This window comes from Marmota marmota, unplaced genomic scaffold, assembly GCF_001458135.2.
Source record: "Marmota marmota marmota unplaced genomic scaffold, marMar, whole genome shotgun sequence".
NCBI classification, from domain to species: domain Eukaryota; kingdom Metazoa; phylum Chordata; class Mammalia; order Rodentia; family Sciuridae; genus Marmota; species Marmota marmota.
Window position 1 is genome coordinate 12084579 of NW_026000153.1, and position 25214 is coordinate 12109792.

Here is a 25214-nt window from a genome sequence, read left to right on the forward strand (position 1 = left end):
CCTTGCAGGGCCTTGCACATCCTAGCCGAGCACTCTACCACTGAGCCACAACCCAGCCCAAGCCTGTTGATATCTAATACTAAATCAGACCTCATGACTGTAGAACGGGCAGGAATAAGAGACTGTTTTGAAAGTCCTTCCACTGTCAGTATTTTCCAGTGGTTATTTCAGAGGCATTTTAAGCTTCTGAAACTTGAGCTCAACTAGATACTCCCAACTTAGCATCTAAGTTGCCATCCAAATTGCTAACTTGGAATCTTAGATTTGTATATTGGGAATCAGAATGTGCTGGGGAGTGGCCAATGGCTTTGACCTGCCGCTAGGCATATTTCATTAATGACTGTCATGCAACTGCACATAGCGGCTTTTCCAAGGATGAATCCATCCAGTCATCTTATTTGAAGCATTCTTTGTCAGAGAAACCAAAGTGTAGTCTGTGTTTTTTACCCACCCTGGAAATGTCTGAGCTGGAATATGGGAGCTTTGAAAGCAATTTGGCCCTTAGGCCTCTGGGCCCCATCAGTCAGTAAACAGTCCTTGAGCTGCTCTCCATGTGCCGGTTATAGGCACTGCAGAGGTAATTATGTGTTTAAGAATGTCTAAGCCAGGCGCAGTGGTGCACACCTGTAATCCCAATGGCTCGGGAGGCAGAGGTGGGAGGATCGTGAGTTCAAGCCAGTCTCAGTAACTTAATGAGGCCTTAAGCAACTCAGTGAGATCCTGTCTCTAAATAAAATACAAAAAAGGACTGGGATGTTGCTCAGTGGTTAACTACCCCTGGGTTCAGTCCCTGGTACCAAAAAAAAAAGAATGTCTGAGCCCCATCCACTAGGAGCTTTTACACTTGAGAGGAGACAGACAAAAGCATCCCAACAAATAAATACTGCAAAGATACCAGTAAGTAGACCCAGAAAAATACAATGTGAACAGGGTACTCTTTACCTTGGGAATTCAGGAAGGCTCCCTGGAGGAGACGGCATTCACATTTCATCTAGAATGAGATCCTGAGATGGAGTTTGTGTTATGAAGCTCTTGGGGAAGGCCCTTCCAAGCCAGAGAAACAATGAAACCAAACCTGTCCAGTGGAAAGAAGGAAAGCTGGTGTGGTTGGAGTAAGGGAATGCCCTGAGACCTGTCCATTACCCCTGATGTTCGCTAAATCTTGGTTGTTGGTAGTGGCTTCTTATAAGCCTTGAGAACATTTATTGCACTTCCTGGAGCTGCTTTCAAATAACCCAGTGCATTTGATTAGATGCACTTGCTTAGTTGTCCAAAGAGAGGGTGAAGAATTCTGGAAGTCAAGGTGAACCTTCCAATGGCATAACCCTGTGGAGGGAGCCAAGTGGAACAGGTGGAGAACATCTCTGCTCTTCAGAGCCTGTGCAGGTGGTGAGAGTGCGGGCTACAGTGACCAGTCACCCCAGCACATTAACCAGGTGGAGAAGGAGCCACATCACCATCAGCAACTGACCTACTCCTTAGAAAATCTCCTTGAACACTTGTGCTTCTACCTGTGTGCTGAGGCTAGTGCAGCCCTTCCCTGCAGCCTTAGCCATTTGCTCATTGGATACATGAACCCTTCAAAGCAGCATGTCCAAAAAAAGGGAATATACCTTCCCTATAAAATCCACCTCTGAATTCTTTCTTTCCAACTGCTGGCTGCAGTCTAGGCTCAGGCCTCTAGCTTGGGAACTGACAAGTTGTCTCTCTCCCCTGAATGACTTGATAGATCCCTCTGTGGACAGCCTTCAATCCAGCTCCCTCCCCAGGCAAAGCTGTTTTGGTTTGTCCTTTTCAAGTGCTTGCTTTCACCTCTTTCAACTCCTCCAACCTCTATGGGGCCAGGCTCCTCTGTGCATCTGTGCACACACCTGACACACCACACATCATATCCTGATTTGACTGTAGCTTCAAAGAGGCTGTGAGCACCTTGCAGGCAGGGGCATGTCAGAAAACCATCGTCCATGCTCAGCCACTATACACAGTACGGCTCCAGCAGTGTTGCTGAGTTGCTGAGTAGGTCCTCTTTGTATGTAGTGATTTTATCTATTTTCTCATTATCATCAAAGGCACACCAAGTGAAAATGGGTACTGAATATGGGTAGCTGTTTTCTTCTTCATAATCATCTAAATTTATTCAAATTCCTTGCATGAAGCAGCTAAAGTTACTTTTAGAATGTTTTGTGGAGAAATGTATATAACATCAAATTTTCCATTTTTCAGCGTATGGTTCAGTAGCGTTAGCACATTCACACTGTGTGTAGCCACCACCACCCTCTGTCTCCTGCACTTGCTCATCCCAAACTGAAATTCCACTCACATTACATAGTAACTCCCTATTCCCCAGATGGTCCCATTCTCATTTCTGCCTCTATCAGCTTGACCACTCTGGGTCCCTCATGTAAGTGGAATCATGCATCGTCTATATTTTTGTGACTGGCATGTTTCACTTAGCATAATATCTTCAGTGTTCTTCTATGTTGTAGCAGGTATTTAGAATTTCCTTCCTTTTTAAGGTTGAATGACCTATTCCAGTGAATGAATACACCACATTTTGTTATCTGTTGATGGATGTTGGAGCTGCTTCTACCTTTTGGTTATTCTGAATACTGCTGCCATGAACATTGGTGTGCAAATATATTTTCAAGTGCTTGCTTTCAACTCTTGGGGAATATCTGAAAGTAGAATTGCTGGATGATTTAGTAAAAATTACCTGTAAAATTTAGAAGCATTTTTTACTATTTTTGGAGTAGTGGTTTTAATTTAAACTAAAGGTCACTGTAAGATGAGAGGTGACAAAAATGCAGGCTGAAATTCCACACTTCTGTTCTCGCAACTTGTGTGATGATGCTTGGTGATATAACATGATTTGTTTTCAAGTGTGGTTTTGATTTTTTTTTTCTTACAGCATCAAGCTTCTAGCTGTGCAAGAACTACTTGACAAAGAGGCCCTGGAAAAGGTAAATATTTTGTTCTTCCTGTCCCATCTTCAGAAACTGCAGAGTGCCACACATGGGGAAAAGTCTGCCTGCTCCCAGTCACCAGAGACAGCACTTATGGCAAAGGTGGTCCATTATTTTGTATTCTGGATAGTGAGGTGTACACAACTGTAACCAGAACTCTCCACATTGCTCATACTTTGTTCACACTTACTGATGCAGCCTTGCTAGTTTCTCCAGGGTTGTGTGAAGGCAGGGGTTTGGCCTGCAACAGGGTGGGACACACTATGGAAAGGCCTTCTGGGGTTCACAGCACCATGAGCCAGAGGTCTCCCACCAGCCAGGTTCTGAGCTCATCCCTTCCTGCCGCTCTGCTTAGCATTTTCTCTCATCTGGGTATGTGGCTGATGGAATTGAGGCCTGGCAATGTTCAGTAACTTGCCCAAAGCAAATGAACTAAATGGAAAAGTAATGATTTGAATCCCGTAGTTTCATTTCCCAAACCAGTGCTTTTCTATTTAGCAGGCAAGTTTATAAGTTTGTATCCCTAAATTTTAGGCTATCTCTGAGGATTGGGAAACAATACTATTGCCATGAACATTGGGGTATAGATATCTTTTCAGGTGCCTGCTCTCAACCCTTGGGGAATATACCTGAAAGTGGATTAACCCACCCCCAAATTGATGTTTCACTATCCCCTGAAGAGACATCCAGTGTGTCTCTGTTTTCTATGTTCAGGTCAAGTCCAAAACAAGACCCTTTCCTAGTTGTGGGTTCAAGTTCTGCATGAGAGTTGGGGAGACTATGCAAAGCAGGCGGGGCAGGTGCTGGGGAGGACAGGCCCCCACATTGCCACACCTTGGGCTGCAACTTATACCTACTCACCTGGGGTAGCTCAGGACTCTTCCTGTAGGCATAACTATTGGTATTAATTGGAATAGTTATGCTCACATAAAAGCAAATGGTTAGAGAGATAAGTACCCAAACAATATGATTTTATTTTGGGGAATTTAAAAATGGTTTAGATCAGTGGCCAGTCTGTTAGCACTAAAGTGAATAATTTCTTTAAAATAAGCACCAAGCAGTGCTGAGGGGGAGGGAAGGGTCTGAGCTCTGGTGTTGTATTTAATATCCCCTCAGCCTCATTTCCAACCTGGGTCAAACTGGGATAGTGTTGCTGTCTAGCCTCAGAGAGGCGAGAGGAGAACTAAATGAGTTAATGTAGTGAAAGGGCTTTCTAAATACCAAAAGCACTCTACTCATATTAATTCTTAATTACTTGTATTAATTCTTAATATGCATTCAGCCATTAAACCACACTAGGCCTGGCTATAAAAGCTATTAGCCAAACAATAGCACTGGATATAGACAGTAGATTAGACAAAGGTATTATATCAATGCCAACTTCTCCTTAATTTGATAATTTGCTTGTGATCATATAAGGGATTGGTTTTGTCTTTGAGAATGATAGCTGATGTATTTAGGAATAAAGGAATATGAAGTTTAAAACTTGTTCTCAAAAAAAATTCTGAAAAAAAATAGTGATCTATTTAAGAGAAAGATCGGCATAATAATAAAGCAAATGAGACAAATTGTAAACAATGGAGCTTTCAGGGCGAAGGGGTATATGAAAGTTTTAGGTATGTTCTTGAAACTTCGAGTTGACTCTTTCTCCTCCACCCCCCCTTTTTTTTTCTTCATTATGGTCACTACAGTTATTTGTGTTATTCCTCAAAATAAATAAATAAAATCCAAAAACCTGGTAACTGTGGAGCCCCAGTGCTAAGTTTAGCAGTATAATAAAAATACACATACCAAAAATATAACTTAGGCTTTTGAGTTGTGTTACTGTCAGTGTAGAGAGGCCACATAGCCAAGCCATGGTGACTAACTGCATACACAATCTAACAGTGAAATGGGGCCAGATTGCTGTGGTTGGCAGAGGAGCCAGGTATATTACCCTGAGAATTCCTTGTAGAGGCTACCATGGCTTGGGACCAAGGCCTGCCTCCGTAATGGATGGGTTATCTTGGGTTATTTATCCTCTCTGAGCCTTAGGTTCCCAGTCAGAAAAAATGGAAATCATAATCCCCAATTCACAGAGGTTTTGAGAGGGTTAATTGGATAGTCCATGTGAAGATCTTAAGCCCTGTACCCAGCACTCAGTGATCCCCAAAAGTTAGCTGCTGTACATACTCTTCCTCCTCCCCCTCTTCTTCTGCCTCCTGTCTTCTTCTTCTCAACAAGTCTGATGATGAGTTTGTGTTGTTTCTCATCTCAGTAGATGAGCAGCAGAAAGCTGATCTTAATGTGCACAGGAGCAAACTGAGAGCCAGGTGCACTCAGTTTCCTTCTTTCCCCTCTGTGCATTGGTTCATTTATTCTTTCATGCAGTAGGCATTTGTTGATATTTCAGTGTGCCAGTAGAAAACATTTCTAGAAAAGTCCAGAAGCAACCAGGCATCACGAGTTTGGTGGCCAGTTGCATTTGGGGTAACACATGATATATTGCCTGCAATCGTACTATTTTTTGCAGTAAGATTGGGCCAGTTAATATGCTGAAATAAGATATGTTCCCTGAGCGCCTCATCACTGACAGATTCCCTTCCACTGAGAAGTTGTTTTTTTTTTTTAAACTACAAAGTTCTGCTACTCAAAGTGTGGCCCACAGACCAGCAGCGTTGGAAACCTGTTAGAAATGCAGAATCTCAGCTCCCATCCTAGATCCCCAGAATCAGACCACATTCTAAAAAGACTTCAGGTGACTTGCGTGCACTGAAGTCCAAGAACATTGCTGCAGGATCATTGATTATCAACATCATGACTGTTTACTAGTTTATAATAGTCAGAGCCCAGAAGTCATTTTTTTTTTCTTTATGGTCAATTAAGCTCCCTTTTTATGGCATCAAAATAGAGGTAGACACCATCATTCTAATTCTAAGAACCTTGTTTTTGTTTGTTTGTTTTTAATCTTTGACTTGCCTGATGCTTCTTTTCACTAGGAACATAGTCTTTATTTAATTTAGCAGGTAAAGCCTGCAAGAAGGCCCCAACACACACAGCCTGCAGACCTCAGACCTCTTTGTCTTGTAGCTGGGTGTCAAATGGCAACCCACTTTTGGGTTGTGTAGTTACTAAACTCCAGAGACCCTATAATGATGGAACTGGACAGTTCTAGACCCAACAGTCAGGAGTGTGGAGGTCTCCCTCTTGTAAGATGGGAGCGATTCTGAAGGGGTCCTTTCCCTCATAGGCATGAGTAGGTTAGATCTGAACAGTAAAGGATTTAAATGAGAGAAGACATAATATCAAACACTAAAAAGAAGCAGCAGTGTTTGGAGGTCTCACAGAGAGTAGTTTTTCTCACTGCTATCAGGCATTACTGTGATCTTAGTATTTTGGCTGCCCCCAGCCGCGTGCCTGAGTTGCACTTTCCCTGGTGGTTCTCGGAGGAGAGCCTTTCCATTTTTAGAAGCGCTGAGGTTTTCCTGCTTTGTACAGAACCCAGAGCCAGTTTACTCCCAGCCTCACCTCTGTTTGGCAGTGGGACCTGGCAGAGGACATTCTTCTGAGGCTCAGGCCCCCTTTCCTCATCTATAAGACCCTTTTCTATGGTTCCCTTCCATTCAAACTCTGGGGCTTCATTTTATATGATCCTTGCTCACATGACAAAGGGGATATTTGGGCTTTTTGTACTCTTGTCTTCTAGGTTTTTCTGAGATTGACACCTACTTGAAAAGCTGCCTGTGTGATCCACGCTTGTTGGGGGCACAGGCCACCTATCTCATACCTATTGCCTGTCCTGCCCAAACCCCCAATCCCCCCATGTTCTAGGCCATGACTCAGCCATTAATCCCAAGTCAACTGAGTTCAGAGCATGAACTTCTAGAACTGGCTCTGAGGGTGCACAGCTGGGGGTGACTCCAGCTCAGCTGCCCCTTGCAAGGGATCTACTGGGCTAGTTACCCACCAACCTCAGTTTCTTTTCAGCTTCTTTACCCTTGTGGTCCTTATTGGGTTTGAGGGCTTTTCTGTTTCATCTGTTCTACTCACCATCAAAGCAGGCTTTCTAGGAAGACGTAAATGGTGAACATATGACCGGTGAGCCCAGGACATAGGCCAGTAGGGCTCTGGTTTTTACCTCTTACTGTGTGTCTTAACTTAGGGGCAGTAGATTGGGGAGAAGGCTTGGAACACCTAGCAGGTCAAATCTCTGGATTTCTCTTCTCCACCAACATGGCACAGAGCAAGTTCCCAAACTAGTGACAGTGATTTACTGAAAAAATAAGTCATAAACCAAGCAATTAGCAACCTAAGTTTCTCTGTCAGTTTCTTATTTCAAAAAAATTGTTAGAACTGTGAGCAGGGCATCTAATAGATATAAATACCAGGCATGTAACCTCTCTCAGAGAAAGTGTTTTGGATTAAGATGTGCTTTTTTTGTCACATTTCCATCAGGTCCCAAGAGCAAGGACTTACTTTGAGAAGGATGCACGTCATGCAGCCTGTGTGCTCTTTGCTTTGAGAGTGGGACCTTTTTGTTTTTCTGAACTTAAGTCACAGGGACTTGTTTCCCAGGCTTTAAAAACAGGCTCATCTAATCCTTTAAACATGGCATTGCATGGAAGGAAATAAAAATATTGGTACAGCTTGATTTAGAAAGATCGTTTTTCAATGACCCTTTCAAATGGCTTCCTGCAAAGCTGCAGACAATAGTTTGGCCAAGTCACTCCAGCTAGAGGTCACCCTCACCCTGGCAGGACCAAAGGGTGGGCCACCAGCTGACCCAACCTAGACCAACGCCTGTCTGAAAAGCTGCCTGTGTAAGCCAGGCTTCCTGGAGACACAGTCCACCCAGCTCACCATGGTTGCCTGTTCAGCCTCACCCCACCCCAGCACCCCCAGGCCACAACTCAGCTCACAAAGTTAACTGAGTTCATGCTTCATCTTCTAGAACTGGGCTGTGGGGTATGCTGCTGGGTTCAAATCCAGCTCTGCTGCTTGCTCAAGAAGGGGATTGTCAGGCAAGTTACCAACAACTTCAGTTTCTTTTCAACATGCAGGGTCCCAATCCCATATCATTGAGATTATTTATGAGAATTAAGTGAAATAATAAATAAAGAGATTGTATACATAGTAAGCACCAGAGTGACAGTACCTGATACCCTCCCAAGTGCTGTCAGTAAGCTGAACCTCTGGTTTTCATTCATAATCAACATCATTGGTACCTCCTCCTCCTCTCTTGAGAAGCCCAATTTGAGATTGATTGTTGTCATCAGAAGATGTTAAAGAAAAAGTTACATAGTGGTGCATGCCTGTAATCCCAACAGCTCGGAAGGATAAGGCAGGAGGATCACAAGTTCAAAACCAGCCCCAGTGACTTAATAAGGCCCTAAGCGACTAGGTGAGACCTTATCTCTAAATAAAATATAAAAAAGGGCTGGGAATGTGGCCGGATAGTTAAGCACTCCTGGTTTCAATCCCTTGTACCCCCCCACCAAAAAAAGAGAGAAAGTTACATCCCCACTTCATTCATATGCCAAACTGTGTGTGTCTGTGCATCCCCTCGTCTGCTGCCACTAGATATTTTTCTTAGTATTTCAGCTTTGGAGTCAGCAGTTGTGTCTAGTTTTCCTGCAGGTGGAGCAGATGATCTTCAAGACCCCTCTTAGGTAAAGTAAATATTTATTTTCCCAGCAAGCCTGGGACTAGAAAAATTTGAACTTGCTGCATTACCCAGGGTCTTTTCCAGCCAAACCTTTGTGGTGAGCCACACTGGAATTAGAGGTTTAGTCCTCAGGGAATTTTCAGCAGGAAATGGGGGGGGGGGCGGGATAAACCATTTTGACATAGATATATGCGACTATCCTAATGATGCTAAACGCTCATGGCTGTCATTGGTGGTGGTGTTTCAGAATATATATGCATAAACCAAGCTTTTGTAGCATGCCTTCAGAGTGGTTTTTATTGCAATTTCGATTTCCAATTACTTTTGTTTGTGTGATAATCCAGTACCTGCTCTGTGCCTAAGTTATAGTCTATTCCAAGGGGGATAAAATTATAAAATACTTTACATTTGAATGACATTCAAAGAATTCCAAAGTGTCTGAAGTGACTGAGACTCACTATCCAAGGCAATCCTGTTTTGTAGATGGGATGAACTGCTTTATAATTATGAAGGATGGAAAGGCAGAGGTAAAACTGTGGTAGAACTGAGTGAAAATATTCAAGGCAATCCTGTTTTGTAGACAGGATGCTGAGGCCATGGGAACTGAAGTGCCTCTCTCCCACTAGGTCCTCAGCAGGTGTGCTAATAAACCAGGACCTACCCTAGTGGGCTAGGTTCCATATCTGGACTCTCTTCAGTATAGCCCCTACCTCTCTTCCATGATCTCATTTAACCTGGACATCAGGCTTAGAAGGCTTTGTGAACAACACTATCGCCACATTTTCTAGGGATGGCAGCAGGTCCAGAGGGTCAGTCCCTGTGCCAGGTGATGCAGAACTGAAACCCAGATCTTCTAACAACATGACCTGAGGCAAAACAGATGGGTGGTTGGTGTTTGTCTGCATAGGCACCATTTGGTCTCAGAGAATGTGGGCTTGGGGTTGGAGAGAGGGAAGTAAGGGTTTGGGGTTGTAGATATGGACATTGTCTGGGGAACATGCAAAGTAAAGGAATGAGCAGTGGTTTGAGGACTGCCTGGAGCCCACTGATCAAGCAAGAGGTCTATGAGCTGATGAGGAATGTCAGGAAAGGACAGAAAACATGGACTGGATGCACCTTTTACTGACTCTCCAAGTCCAAAGAAATTGCTTTAATTTTATAAAAAAAAATTTAAAATTCTGTTTGGAAAACACAATGTGCCCTTTAAAAATATCAGCATGAGATTCTTCAGGTCCCTTAGTTTGTTTTCTCCCCTACACTAAGTCCTTCATGTAGTTGGAGCTTAATTGGAAGGTCATCTTGAGTGGTCAGCATTCAGTGTCGGTAGAGTGGTTTTGTTTTCTCAGCGGGTTGAGCTGGACCAGTGTCTGATCATGATTGAACTCATTGCCATCCCTTTCCTGCCTAAATCTTTTGTCAGCAGGAAGCTGGCTACTTTGCTTGAAAGGACCAGTGAGCAGAAATAGGGGCCCCACTGGGGACCTCAAGCTGTGCAGCATGGAGTCTGACTCAGGCTCCCCTTGGCCACTGCACTGCATGCCAGCTCCACTTTCCAACCTGTACTCTTGGTATCCACCCATGCACCTTGCTGCCTGGCAGGGGAGCCTCTGGAATTATGGGCCAGGTTCCACAGTTCATTTAAAAGGGGAGAGGGAGCTGGAGAGGTAGCTCAGTGGTAGAGCACTTGCCTCACAGGCAGAATCCCTGGGTTTAGTCACCAGTACTGCAAAAAAAAAAAAAAAAAAAATTAAAGTTGTATTTTCTCCTTATTCTTTGAAAGTCATCTCAAGATACCATGTATATATTTAGGGGATCCTCCTACCTTTCCCTTTTTCGTGAAAAGGTTTTATTTGAAGTGAGAAAAAAGGAGAGTTCCCAAATAGAAGTTCTACATCCTCTTTAGCTTTATGAGTTGTCAAAGATAAGCAAATTAAATAATGAGGTTCATTTAAAAATTCATTATTTAAAAACATGATGTGTGGGCTGTGAATCTAGTTCAGTGGTAGGATTCTTGCCTAGCATGTGTGAGGTTCTGGGTTCAATTTGCAAAAAAAAAAAAAATTAAGTAAAAAAATAAAAATATGATGTGTAATGCTAAAATTATGTAAGCCCAGTGTCCCCATTCACTGCTGATGATGTGAGACTATCCTTCAGTAAGCTCTTGAACCCTGGGATTCATTAGTCCTCAAGACACCCCTACCCTTTGGCCAGGATCCCATTTCTGGGAGTGTATCTTAAGGAAATGATTCTTAGAAATGGAAAAATAATAAGCATGTTATAACATGCTTTATAATTATAAAGGATGGAAAGGCAGAGGTAAAAATGGGGTAGATCGACCTGGGGAACTGAGAGAAGGGGGAACTTGTCTTGGGACCAGTGAGTGGTTCATGGCTTAGGTGTCAGAAAAGAATTTCAGCCAAAGGCATAGACAGAGGTTATTTAGGAAGTAGATACGTATACAGAGGAAAATGGGGGCACTCTCAAGAAAGAATGCCTTCAAAATAAAGCAAAGAATATACATTTAAGAGGGAGAGATGGGAACTTGTAGGTGTGGGCTGTTAATATTTATAGATGGATGGCTGCAAGGGGCTGGACTAGGGGCAGGATGGGGCTACACAATTTTGCACTAGTTTTTCCTGTGCTTGTGCAGTGGCCTTTGGGTTACAAGGGCATGGTCAGGGTGCAGGCCCAAGGATCAGGAGTTGTTCATGTGTGCTTTCTGCATTTCAGTGGCTGATGGGCATCTCCTTTCAGACTTAGTGTATCTTTTTTTTTTTTTTTTAATTCATGATTTAAAAACATGATGTGTGGGCTGTGGTACTAGGGATTAAAGCCAAGCTACATCTCCAGGCTTCTTCAATTTTTATTTTGAGACAGGGCCTCCCTAAATTGCTGAGGCTGGCCCCAAACTTGCAGTGCTCCTCCTTCAGCCTCCCAAGTCATTGGGATGATAGGCATGCACCACTGCACCTGTCTGAGACAAACTATATCTCTTTTATCCCAAATTTCTATCTCAAGAAGTACTGCAAAAACAAACAACAACAATAACAGTAACAAAAACTGGGGAAAAAAGAGAAAACATTTTGTGAGGAAGAGAACCCTAAACTAATGTTCTCATTTCATCAGGGAAATTTGGGGGGAAAAAAAACCCCAATAAAACATAATTAGTGGTAACTTTTCTATTTTCAGTTTTATCATTGACTAATATTTCTGGATTGGGCTTTTTAAGACCCCTTTGGCAGCTGTAGCTAGAAGAGCAGGAGGAAGGAACAGGGGAAGGGAGACTCTCAAGGTCCACAGGGTGAGTGGTACACCCTCTCAGAGATGGAGCTGCCCTATCAGTAGCCCAGAATCCTCTACAGGGGGTCTTTCTAGGTCCGAAACCTATGGCAGATCTATCAGCTAAATATAACCTACAGCTTAGTTTTTATAAATAAACTTTTATTGGAATTCAAATGTACACATTCGTTTAACTTACTCTCTGAGACTACTTTCATGCTGCAAGGACAGAGTAAGGTAGTTGTGACAGAGATGGTATGGCCCACAAAACTCAAATTATGTGTTATCACAAGCAAGAGTTTGCTCACTCTTGTTCTAGACCAATGGTGCTCCTTCTGGTATCAGGTAAGAGCCCTGTGCCCTCATCACAGAAAATTGCCCGTACGTATCTTTGCACACAGTTGAATTTCCATATTCAGGAGTTCCCAGACTTCTTGAAGCTTCCCTGCAGAGGGCTCAGATTCATATCTCTGGGGCCTGGTGAAGGTGGGATTCATTGCTCTACCCTGGAAATTTCTTTCGTCTTCAAAATGGAGGAAGTATTTCTAATAGTGGAATACATCAACCCTCACCAGTGAGATACAGGCCCAGATCAGGAGGAAAGCCATTTTTCTGGCCAGATTTTAGTCCGGTTTTAGATGGCACTGTATCCCGTTGGCACAGAAACAACACCTCTTCACTTCCTTCTCTGCGGCTTCTGGGATAGTCCCCTACTGGTTAGCTTAAGGGATTTGTCTGGTTTCTGGAGCGTCTGTGCGCTTCTCTCTTTCTAGAACCATTTCCTTCATTGGTAGCAGCAGGCATGTTTAGGTCTCCCTAACCCTGAAATATGCCAACAGTTGCCCTGCTTTCTTCTTTGCTACTGTCTTGTTTGTCCTCTTCCCTCTCCTGGTGGTTTTATTAAATGCAAGAACCCACCCTGCACAGCAGCCTTCATTCCTCCTCAGCTCTCCTCAGTTCTTAGGAGCCTGGGCCCTTTCCTACTTAATCTAATAAATCACAGCTCATCTTTGGCCAATTTCTAACATAACTCAAAAGTATTTTAATTCACAAAATTTCCTTTCTATTATCAAAACCGTTATGAAATGATTTTATATAGAATTAAAAATTTTATGCAATTTTAATCATATAGGAGTTTATTATAAACAAATTACATGTACTTTTTTGGTAATTTCTGTACACCTATTTCTGTCTTTTTTTTTAATGAAAAACTATTGGCTTAAGGTTGAAAAATACTTTTAAAAATTTTGAAGCCACTTAGATACAGCAATAAGAATTTAGGAGTGAGAAAAGGAAGTAAATCCTGCCTGGATCTTGTCTTATGGAGACCAACCTACCCCGTGGGGAGTCTGCCTTAGCTGCCATCTCTTACTCGTGATGGTTGTATGTTGGTGATAGTCCTCTTATGTTATTTTTTCCCAGTTCTTTTTAAAAAGGCTTTTATTTTGTGTTAGTCTCCTAATCGATTCTGGATTTATAGAGGAAAAGAACAGAAATCTCATATACACGGGGACCACAAAAGCAACACAGAGTCCAAAGGCCAGCCCCACAGAAAAGTCATTTCAATCAGGCCTCAAGGTCAAGAGCCTTGCCTTTCGGCAGTTTTTCAGGTCTAAATGCTTACAGAGCTGGGTTTATTTTGGCTGTGAGAAACTGCCCCCTCCATGTTTTATTGAGACTCCTATTACCAACCAGAGAGTCTTGCTGGCCTCTCCTGGTGGCACATAAACGATTAGCTGATTTTGTGACTTGTCAAACCTCTGGTTTAAGCACAGTGTGTCTGTTAAAACTTTTCCTGTGCTGGCTTTTTCTCCTTGAGATGCCCTCTTTCCTCCTGGAGGATATCTGCAGTTTCCAGATCGCATGATAGCAGAGTAGTTTATAACAGAATAACCTTCTTTCAATAATAATATCAACTCTGGGTAAAATGCATTCAAGTAATTGACATCATTAAAGTGCAGACAAAGCAGGCAGAAACTAAAGGGGCTTCAACCTTTGAAGGAAGGAACCAACACTGGGTAAGATCCATGCCACTGCAGCTTTTTCTGAATGCACTCCCCAGCCTGTGTGGACAGCCACCGCTCAGGCACACAGTGGAGGTCTCTGAGGGGATAGCATGCATTTTCTCCCTTTTTTTCCTTGGTCAGTCTATTTAAAGGTTTCTCTGATTTTATTGACCTTTTCAAAGGACTTTGGATTTTACTGTTGTTCTCTATTATTTTTTTATTTTATTTTTTTTATTATTAGTTGTTCAAAACATTACATAGTTCTTGACATATCATATTTCATACATTTGATTCAAGCGGATTATGAACTCCCATTTTTACCCTATATACATATTGCAGATTCACATCGGTTACACATCCACTTTTTTACCTACTGCCATACTAGTGTCTGTTGTATTCTGCTGCCTTTCCTATCCTCTACTATCCCCCCTCCCCTNNNNCCGTCTGATAGAAGAAAAAGTTGGCTCCGATCTACATATTGTGGGGTCGGGCTCCAAATTCCTTAATAGGACACCCATAGCACAAGAGTTAATAACAAGAATCAACAAATGGGACTTACTTAAACTAAAAAGTTTTTTTTCAGCAAGAGAAACAATAAGAGAGGTGAATAGGGAGCCTACATCCTGGGAACAAATTTTTACTCCTCACACTTCAGATAGAGCCCTAATATCCAGAGTATACAAAGAACTCAAAAAATTAAACAGTAAGATAACAAATAACCCAATCAACAAATGGGCCAAGGACCTGAACAGACACTTCTCAGAGGAGGACATACAATCAATCAACAAGTACATGAAAAAATGCTCACCATCTCTAGCAGTCAGAGAAATGCAAATCAAAACCACCCTAAGATACCATCTCACTCCAGTAAGATTGGCAGCCATTGTGAAGTCAAACAACAACAAGTGCTGGCGAGGATGTGGGGAAAAGGGTACACTTGTACATTGCTGGTGGGACTGCAAATTGGTGCGGCCAATTTGGAAAGCAGTATGGAGATTCCTGGGAAAGCTGGGAATGGAACCACCATTTGACCCAGCTATTCCCCTTCTTGGACTATTCCCTAAAGACCTTAAAAGAGGTCAGGGGCACTGCTACAACAATGTTCATAGCAGCACAATTCACAATACCTAGACTGTGGAACCAATCTATTATTTTTTTAATCCTCTAATTTAAATCCTCCAATTTTTATTGTTTTTTTTTTCCTTCTTCCTGTTTTGAATTTAGTTTGATCTTGTTTTTCCAGTGTCCTAAGGTGAAAGCTTAGGCTATTGCTTTGAGACCTTTCCTCTTTAGTACTGTATAGAAGGTCTACAGCCATAAATTTACCTCTGGACACTGCTTTAGCAGAATTCTGTAAATTCTGGCATGTTGCATTTTTACTTTTATTCATCTCAGAGTGTGTTTAGAGTTCGCTTGTGATTTCCATTTGACTCATTGGTTATTTTCAAGTGTGTTATTCAATTTCCACATATGTATAAATTCAGCTCATTTCTTTCTCTTCATGATTTGTGATTTCATTCCATTTTATTGTGATCAGAGAACCTAATTTCTTTGAATTTAGTCCTCGTGAATGCTTTGAGGTTTATTTTGTGACCTAGCATATGATCTATCAAGAAGAAGCTCCATTTGCACTGAGGAAGGTCAGAAAGTGTGGATTCTGCTATTTTGGGGCGCTCTGTAGAATGTCTGTAGGTCTAATTGGTCTATGTTATTAGTCAAGTACTTTATGTCCTTATTGATCTTCTGTCTGGTTGTTCTATCCATTATAAAAAGTGGATATTGACGTCTCATTGTTGAATTGTTTGTTTCTTCCTCTTTAAGTAGTTTGAGTCACAGTTTTTAGACACATATATATTTATGATGTCTATGCCTTTCTGATTGATGGTTCCTTTTATTATATTGACCCCACGTCATCTCTGGTACTAAACAGTGTATGTGTGAGCACATGCATGTGCCCAGTAGTAGGGATTGATCTCAAGGACATTCTACAACTGAGCTATGTCCCCAGCCTCACCCCACCCACTGTTTTTTTGATTTTTTAATTTTGAGACAGGATCTTGCTAAGTTGCCAAGGCTGGCCTCAAATTTTCAATCCTCCTGCCTCAGCCATCTGAATAGCTAGAATTATAGTCATGTGCCACTGTGCCCAGACAGTTTTTGTTTTAAAGTCTTTTTTCTGATGATATTAGTATGGTCACCCCAGCTCTCTTATGGTTGCTCTTGGCTTGCTGTTTTCCATCTTACTACTTGCAACACTTGTGTCTTTGACTCTTAGGTGTGTCTCTTGTACACAGCATATAGTTGCATCTTGTTTTCTATCTAGTTTATAGTCTTTGCCTTTTTATTGGATTGTTTCATCCATTCACATTTAGTGCTCTTACTGCTGTAGTTGAATTTATGGATGCCATCCTAACTTTTATTTTGTGCCTTACATCCTTTTTGTTCCTCATTACTGCTGTCTTTTGCATTAACTGAATTTTTCCAGTGTAGCATTTTAATTTCTTTAATGACTTTTTCCACTACATATTCTAGAGTTATTTTCCAAATGTTTTTTTTTTCCAGGATTTACCCTGTGTATCATAACTAACAAATTTATACTAACATGTCAAATTTCTACTATTGCAGATTTATATTAACGTAATTCCAGTAAGGAATATCATTAGTACTACAGACCCTTGTTCCTTTTTATTATTATTGTGTATATTATATCTATATATGTTACTAAGTCATACATTATTATAATTATTATTTTTATATTTTATGTATTTTAAAGAAAATGATCAAGTATATATTTATAGGATTAGGTATATTATTCATCTTATTTATTACTTCTAATTTCCTTGCAGGTTGAAGTTGCCACTTATTGTGATTTCCTTACTCTGTTTCATCTTTACTTCCTAATTCCCCACCCACACACATACACAATGCTGGGGATCAAACCCACGACCTTAAGCATGCTGAACAAGCACTCACATTGAGCTACATCATACCCCTATAATTGCTTTTTAAATTAATTAAGAGAATAAAGGATAAGAAATGACTTTGTAGCATCTTTTATAATTACCCTTATCAGTGCTGTTCATTTTTTCATAAGGATTAAAAATGGTCTGAGGTCCTTGCCTTCATCCTGAAGAACTTTCTTTAGTATTTCTCATCAGTCAGGTCGGTTAGTAACAGATGCTCTCAGTTTTTGTTTGTCTAGGAATGTGTTTCAACTTTGTTTTTGGAAGATGGTTTTCCTGGATATAAAATTGGTTGACTGGTTTTATTCAGTACTTTGAAGGTTTGTTTGACTGCCTCTGGCCTCCATTATTTCTGATGACAACTCACCAGTTAATCTTATTGGGAACACACGACTGTTGACAGCTGCATGTATCCCTGACAGGGGCATGTGTTCCAGCTTTGGGACATGAAGAAAACATGAATCACTGTTAAAAATTCAATCGGTGAAAAGCCCCATTACTGCCTCTGGAGGTCACCATGTTGACCAACTGGCATTTTTTTACCAATTGGATTTCTTAACTGTGATTTATGCTTCCTTCATGTTCCAAAGCTGGTCCAATATTGGTGACATAGCTTCCTTTGCTTGAGGAGACTTAAAAGACATTATCTGCATAAGTCCAGCAAACATTTCACATGGTTTTAAGAAAATGAAGATATCATGCTATTTTAGAAAGACCAAGAAGGTCTTTGTAGTAAGCAAACCTTGAATTTGACTCTCAAATAATAGGTCACGAAATCAGTTTTCTTTAGTACTTGCATATGTGCGCCTGTGTATACACATGGGTAAGTGAATGAGTGGGTGGATGGATGGGTGAGTAGGTAGCAGGGAGACAAATAGAATATACCAGGTTGCCATATAAAAATATATTTGTGGTTATGAGTCATCACCAAAAGTGTTTGAAAACTGCTGTCTTTGTTCATTTGTTGACTTGGAGGAGGGCCTGCTCTGGAATTTTCCCAGCACTAGAAGCCCTCTTCTTGTTTTGGGGTATATCCTAAGCACTCTTCTTTCCTACCTTGTTAATTTTTTCACTGTATTTTTACTTCTTAAAATGTTCCCAGGTTATTGCTGTCCCTTCAGAATTGTTACCTGTAGCCACCACCTCCAACAAGTACCCAGCCAGTGGTGGTGGAGGGAGTTACATAGGGTTTCCTGTTGTTTTCATTCTACCTTCAAATGCCTCTCTTATCAGGAAATGCTAACAATGAGTTGATACTGAAAGAACTTTTAATTCACTTTTTTACAGAATTCTAAGACTTTTCATGAATGATTCATCCATTCATTCATTTCTGGAGAGCATGACTTTGTATTCAACAAAGTTTGGGTTGGTCAGTCATTTAAAATGAAACAAAAGGGCTGGCAGGTTGAAAACGTTTTTTGCTGAGTTGCTAAACGCATTTACAAAGGATGTTCTCAGCAGGTAAAATTATCCCGATTGAGCTGTTCATTAAAATTGCTTCAGCAGAAATAATTCAGTGGAGAGTCCTGACAGATCGTCGACTATGCATTTAAAATGAGTAATTCCTGCAGCTGATAAAATATTTTTATTAGCCTTCAGGAGACATTCAAATGATGAGTTTGGCCCTTCACAGGATTCTAAGCTCCTGGACAAACATCCAACCTGGCTTCTGAGGTTTTGGTCTATCTGTGTAGAAATTCAGAAAAGTATACTGACACTTCCAGTGAGCAGGATCCAAGACCCCCTTCCAGGTCCTGGACTTGTTTTTCCTATCACACCCCAGGTGTGCTGCTGCTCACTCCTGCCTGTGTCCCAAGCCTGTTCAACATGCAGAATTGTTTAGTTTGGGGAAGAAAAGAAATCTAAGAAGCACCCCACCTGTGCATTACTCTAAAGTCGCCCTCGTGCTTTATCTGATAATGGCTCTCTACACAAATGGACAATCAAGAGATCTCTTTAAGTGCCTCCATGGATGCCCTGTTGAGTCACAGAGCACCTTCCCCATGTGTCTAGCTATGAGGATCCTCAAGGATCAAAAGTCCCCAGGATGAATGCAAGAGCCCCAGTATCTACACTGCAAAGGATTGTACCTAGAAGGGAAGGTGACGAGTTCTGGGGTTTAGTCTGAATCCCCAACATTTATACCAGTCTCTGGGGGAGCAGTAAAGCCTTTCCCTTCAATTACAGATTGTAGGACTGTAATTTATATCATAGCAAATCTCCTCTGAGATTCAGGCAGGCTTTGTCTTCCCTTCCTCTCTTCACTTGGCGGAAACCCCTGGTGAAGAATAAATTGCTACCTATCGATTGCGCATCTGGTTTTCCTTTGCCCACACATCCTTGTTACGCACTCAGTTTGTATGAATATGTTTGTGAATAATGAGAACGGTATAACAACTGCTTTTTATGCATTTCAGGATGTGGCAGGGACATATTAGATGTTTCAATGCTTATTTAGTAACTTCACTTAACAGCATTTTTATGAAAAAGATTTAAATACATGTTTGTGCTTGTGTGTGCATGTGTATGTGTGTGTGTGTGTGTGTGTGTGTGTGTGTGTGAGAGAGAGAGAGAGAGAAAGAGAGAGAGAGAGAAAGGGAGGGGAGGAAGGAAAAGATGGAGATAGTATGTGTCTTCTACATGGAAAAAGTTCATACAAATTGATATTTATTATTGTTAGACAAGTGAAATTTCTAGAATATTGGAAAGCAGGGAGAAAAATTAAAACATGCAAAATTGTGATCGGTCTTGCTGATTTCATTTTGTCTCAGTCCCTCATTTATATTGTAAACCTTCCACAGCACAAGTTGGATCCTATTACTCCCTCCTTAGATAGCCATCCCTCAGTATCTGCTGGGGATTTGTTCCAAGAATCCAGCCCCTCAGGATACCACATCAGCAGATGCTCAAGTCCCATATATAAAATGCATAGTATTTCATCTAACCTACTCACCTCCGCCTGTGTACTTTAAATCATCTCTAGGCCACTGATGATACCTAATACAATGTGAATGCTATGTAAATAGCTGCTGTTCTGTATTGTTCAGAGAATAACGACAAGAAAAAAGTCCGTGCATGTTCAGTACAGACACGAATGTTTTTCTGAATATTTTTTATCTACACTTGGTTGAATTCATGAATGCAGACACGGAACCCATGGATGCAGGGGGCCAACTGTAGCTGTTTTAGAGGGAAGCCAAGTGGCATAATGGAATCACGTAGCTGTCAGTTTGGGTCTTGGCTCTGCCATCTACCCTCTGGGTGATCTTGAACCTCTTACTTAACTCTTCCAGTCAATGGAGGATGATAATGCCTTCCTTGCAGAGCCATATTATGGATCCCGTCCTACAGTGTGAATTTGGCCTGCAGTGCTTGGCCTGTGGTAAAATTTCCAATAAATGAGAACCACTGTGATTCAGGTTCCTTAATGTAAAGTGGCTCCCTCTACTCTACTGGCACTGCCATGATGTTCGTGATATGGGCTTTGGCCCAGAATTCAGCTTGATTTTTGTAACCCCACTCTTCTCTTTTCTGTCCTGGTGGCTTTCAGCCTACGCACAGCCTGTATGCCAGAAGGGTCCCCAAAAGCCTATGAAACTAACATCAGGCCGCTGGGCTACTTTTACGTGCCTCTGGTCAAAAATTTTTTGGGAAGGGAGTTTGACTGAATGATAGTGTGAGAATCTGGCTCTCCATTTTTCCCATTAGCCCAGAAAGTTGAGAACCATTGAGTCTGAGGACATTCTCCAAAAATGAGAACGCTATTTTATGAACTGCCACCTCTGCTGCTTGCTGCCTTGAAGTGTCTGGGAGTGAAAAATCGCAGGCCTCACCAGTCCTTGCTGCCCACACAGAAAAGAACAATCAAGCTTATGGGGTTTGCTTGGAAAAAAAAATAGGAAACATGCAGGCTCTAAAGTAGGATTTAGCATAATGCAAATTCAAATAAAATAAGTCATGAATCAGTAATTCTTTCACCCACAGCTTGGAAGTTTTTATTTTTATGATTATTGCTGAGGAAATAGGCCACATAAACACCATTTAGACGAGCTGAAGGATGGCATTTTGTAAGAAAAATGGCAACCAGAGCAATTTCCCTGAGGGTTCATAAGTGCTAATTCTGTTTAATGTGACAGTTCCTAAATAACTCTGGGCTCTTCACAGAAACACGTGTGGGTTGTCCCAGGAGCTCTGCAATCTAGAGCGAGTCAAGGAGTGAACTAGTCTTCAGCGGGTACAGAGGGAGAAAATGTGCCCAGGGGGTTTAAAAAATATGTGGGTATTCAACTAAGAGGAAGGATGGGGAGCTAATATAAACTGCCAGCTTCTTTTACTCCTAAGTAATTGTCTTTGAATTGAAGTACCTAAGTAATCATTAGTACCCGCCTCCTTTTCTTTTTTTTTTTTTTGGTTGCATGTCTCTCTCCCCATCTTCCTTTCCCGCCCCTCCACTTTCAGTTGCCTTATCTAAATTTCAAAGCCTCAGATAACAATTTTTTGAATTAATTGTATCATAGGGTGGTTTGTTTGGGATTAGAGGCAGTCTTTCCCCTCCATCCATTTTACCTATTCTTTGAGCCTGTTCACCTGACAACATCCAAAAGGGAAGAAGACGTGTGCCTGGCTGGGTCTTGTAATTTGTCTTGGGACAGGAGTGATCATCATCCCACACGTTTGGGTCACAGCCCTTTTTGCTCACAAGTTAACGTGTTGTAACTTAGGTGGCTGACTATTCCTGCTGAATCGGGGGCTCAGCATTTCAGTGTGAAGTACCAAACGAAGCTCTGCCTTCTCAACCTTCATTTGTGTTCCTCAGGCGGACTCAAAACCTTAAATCCCAGATGCTTACACACAGTAAGTGGTGGGGAGAATAGAAGTTCATTGGATTAGACAAAGGGGAATGAAGGGAAGGGAGGGAGTAGAATGAATTGAACATCACTTCCCTACTTTCGTGTATGAATACACAACCGGTGAAACTCCACATCATGTTCCACCAGAAGAATGGGATCCTAATTAGAATAAGTTATGCTCCGTGTATGCGTAATATGTGAAAGGACACTCTACTGTCATGTATATCTAAGAAGAACAAATAAAAAACTGGGCTGGGGATGTGGCTCAAGTGGTAGCACGCTCGCCTGGCATGCACGGGGCGTTGGGTTCGATCCTAAGCACCACATACAAATAAAATAAAGATGTTGTGTCCACCGAAAACTGAAAAATAAATATTAAAAAAGTTCATTCTCTCTCTCTCTGTCTCTCTCTCTCTCTCTCTCTCTCTCTTAAAAAAATAAAATAAAATAAATAAATAAATAAAAAACTTAGAATCCATGCGATGGCATGTTTGGTGCAAACCACGAATGGCCATCCCCGTATTTTTGCTCTGATGCAGGGTTCGCTTCCCTCTGCCTGCAACTTTCCTGTGCTTTCCGAAAATAGCCACAAAATCCTCCAGAATTCATGGCTATTTTCAGACCTGCTTCTACTTAGAATAATTAGCTTCAATCATTACTCACAAGTTTGGTGCCTAATTGGGAAAGAAGTACTTATTTTATTTGCCCTAAAACTGTCTCTTTTTTTTTTTTTAAGTTTCAAAGGGCCAGTATTCCAAGAATTACGGAGCCCAGGGCTGCTCTCCTAGGTGTGCAGCTACAGCTTGGGGTAGCCCCGGTGCACGCAAGTCCTCAGTGCATGTTGAGTGCAAAGGTGGTTCCTCTGCTTCCCCTTCAGCACCGAACCCACCACTGAACTCACTCACTATATTTTGAGGTACAATTCATGCAACATGAATTAGCTGTTTTAAAGTGGACGATTCATTGACCTTCAGAGGCCACAGTGATATGCACCCATCACCTCTAACTAGTTCCAGGAACATTTCATCATCCAGAAAACGAACCCCACACTCACCAAGTAATCACTCTCACCCGCTCTCCCCACAGTGCAGTGGCTGCGGTCTGGATTCTCTCCCCACAGAGGTCTCTGTTCTGAGTGTTTTGTACAAATGGATTCATGTGACATGAAGCCTTTCATGTCTGGCTTTTTTCACATGATGTAATGTTTCCAAGACTCGTCTGAGCTGTGGCATGCATCAGTATTTCATTTATTATGGCTGAATACTGTTCCCCTGTATGGGAGGCATTTGTCTGCTAATGACATTGGGTTGTTTTCATCTCTTGGCTGTTGGGAATAGTGCTGCTACAAACAACTGTTTACAAGTATTTACTTGAATAAATATATTTTTTACTTCTTTTGAGCCAAGTCACCTTTATCCCCTGCTAGCTCTCAAAAGTGCCCCCTGCTCTCCTCTTGGTCCAGCTACCTTCATCTCTTCTGTACTACCCAGATGCAGTGTTCGTGACCATCCTGGACCTTCTCCAGCCTGCACTCTATACTGCAGCCCCTCCGCATTTTCAAAATGCAGGTCCTTGCTCACACTCTTCAGTGGTTCTAGGATGGCTCATGGATAAGGGACAAACTTTTCTTTGGATACAGAGACTTGCATGGCTAGACAAGCTCATCTCACTATTCTTTCCTCTCACCATATCTGCTGCAGCCAAACTAGCTTCTCTGTCCTCCAACAACTTTGCCCACCACAGGCCTTTGCCATTCCTGATGCCTGTAATATTCTTCCCTCCTCTTTGCCTAATTAAGTTCTCTTACCCTTGATTTCTGAGCTTAAACATCAGCTCTTTGGAGAAGCCTTCCCCAACAAAGTCAGCCCCCACCCCACGGTCCTGGATGCCCACAGGCTCCTTGAGCCAGTTCTTTGCAGCACAAGTCCCAATTGCACTTTTATATTCGGGTGGTTATGTTAGTAACCACCCCCATGGCCTTCATTTCCAGACTAAGCTCAGGTTGGGCAGGGAACAATGTCTCTTTCCTAAATCATTGTAGTTCTAGAACTGCTATGGACCAGTGTCTGTGTCCCTCAGACTTCATATATTGAAGCCCCCTAAGCTGCATGGTGAGGCTATTTAGAGGCAGAGCCTTTGGGAAGCACTTAGGTGATGCAAGTGCAGCCCTCATGCACGGAGTCAGTGCCCTTGGAAGATGATTTCTCTGTTCACCAAGTGAGGACACAGCAAGAAGGCAGCCATCTACACACCAGGAAGAGGACCCTCGGCAGGAGCAGAATCAGCTGGCATCTTGATCTTGAACTTACAGCCTCCCACACTGTGAGAAACAGATGTTTATGACTTAAGCCACACAGTCTGTGGTATTTGTTAGAGCAACTCACACTGACTGTGACAAAAACCCCACCCAGGATGGCCACGTAGTCATTGTTTGTTTTATTGAATGGTTGGCAAATCTGTTCTCCTTCTCACGAGAGAATATCACCAGCTACTTTCTCATCCCTCCCTCCATGCCCGTAGTGCTTTATTTTAGAGGGCGCTGCCTGCCTGGCTCCTATCCCCAACCTCAGCTCTTGCCTACTTCCTCCAGTAGAACAACAGGAAGGCTTGCTGCACACCGGGCTCTGTGCCTGGGTCCCTTGCTTTGGAAGTGTCAGTCTCTTGAGACAAGAACCACTCTTTTCCCCTACTCCAAATGCAGAAACTGAGGCCTGGAGCAGGTGAGTTATTTGCCCAAAGTGAGAACTCAGTCATGGGCCGAGGCTGTAGTGCCTAATATGCACAAGGCCCTATAAATTATCCTGATCTGTATTTGTAGGATATTAGCCTCAAAAAAAAAAAAAGGAAAAAAAATTGCTGTCAAAGTCTGGATTCCCAGTTAGGATTAAGTCTTCGCATCTGAAAACTATGAGAGAAGAAAAGACTTCTGGGAACTTTCCTAAAGGCCAGGAATACATAGTGAAGCTGACACTGGTGATGCTGGTGACAGGTGGAAGTGTAGCATCCCTCATGAGCACTTGTGTATCCCTTGTCCCTAACCTTGCTTCAGTCTCCATGAAGTCTCCAACTCCCTCTCACTCTCAGATCTAGAACTGCCCTTGCCAAAAAAAAAAAAAAAAGTTTAGCTGTCTTTAAGGTTGTCTCTTTTGGTCCTCCCTTTGCTTTTTGTAACCATCCTATTCAGAAGCCATATGATCGATGTCTTTGGGAACATTGGAGAGGTTCACAGCCAGTAGCCGCCAGTAACAGGAGGACCTGTGGGTGCCACTTCCCTTGGTTCTGTAGAAGCAACCAATAATTAGCTGACTTGGGGGCTGAGGAAATGGCTTCTTGTTTGCTTTTTGTCTTCATCTGCATGATAAGAGTGCTTAAACAAGGAGGAGCACTCATCCAGAATTCCCATCCAGAATTCCTTTCTGGTGCCGGTGGAAAGAGCATGCTGAGGAGCTGCCCCAGAGGTGGCCCACAGTGAGGAAGGAGCTGGAAGCTTGTGGCTTCTCTGGCCAAAC

General features: G+C 42.2%; 1 protein-coding gene across 3 annotated transcripts in view; it reads left to right on the top strand.

Annotated features, from left to right (window-relative positions):
- Positions 1–25214, top strand: part of Eepd1 (endonuclease/exonuclease/phosphatase family domain containing 1) — a 115185-nt gene that overhangs the window by 63197 nt on the left and 26774 nt on the right. For all 3 annotated transcript variants that reach the window (XM_015490221.2, XM_015490222.2, XM_015490223.2), the window contains exon 3: positions 2909–2960. In XM_015490221.2, the coding sequence (XP_015345707.1) occupies positions 2909–2960 (52 nt within the window). The remainder of the gene's footprint in view (positions 1–2908; positions 2961–25214) is intronic.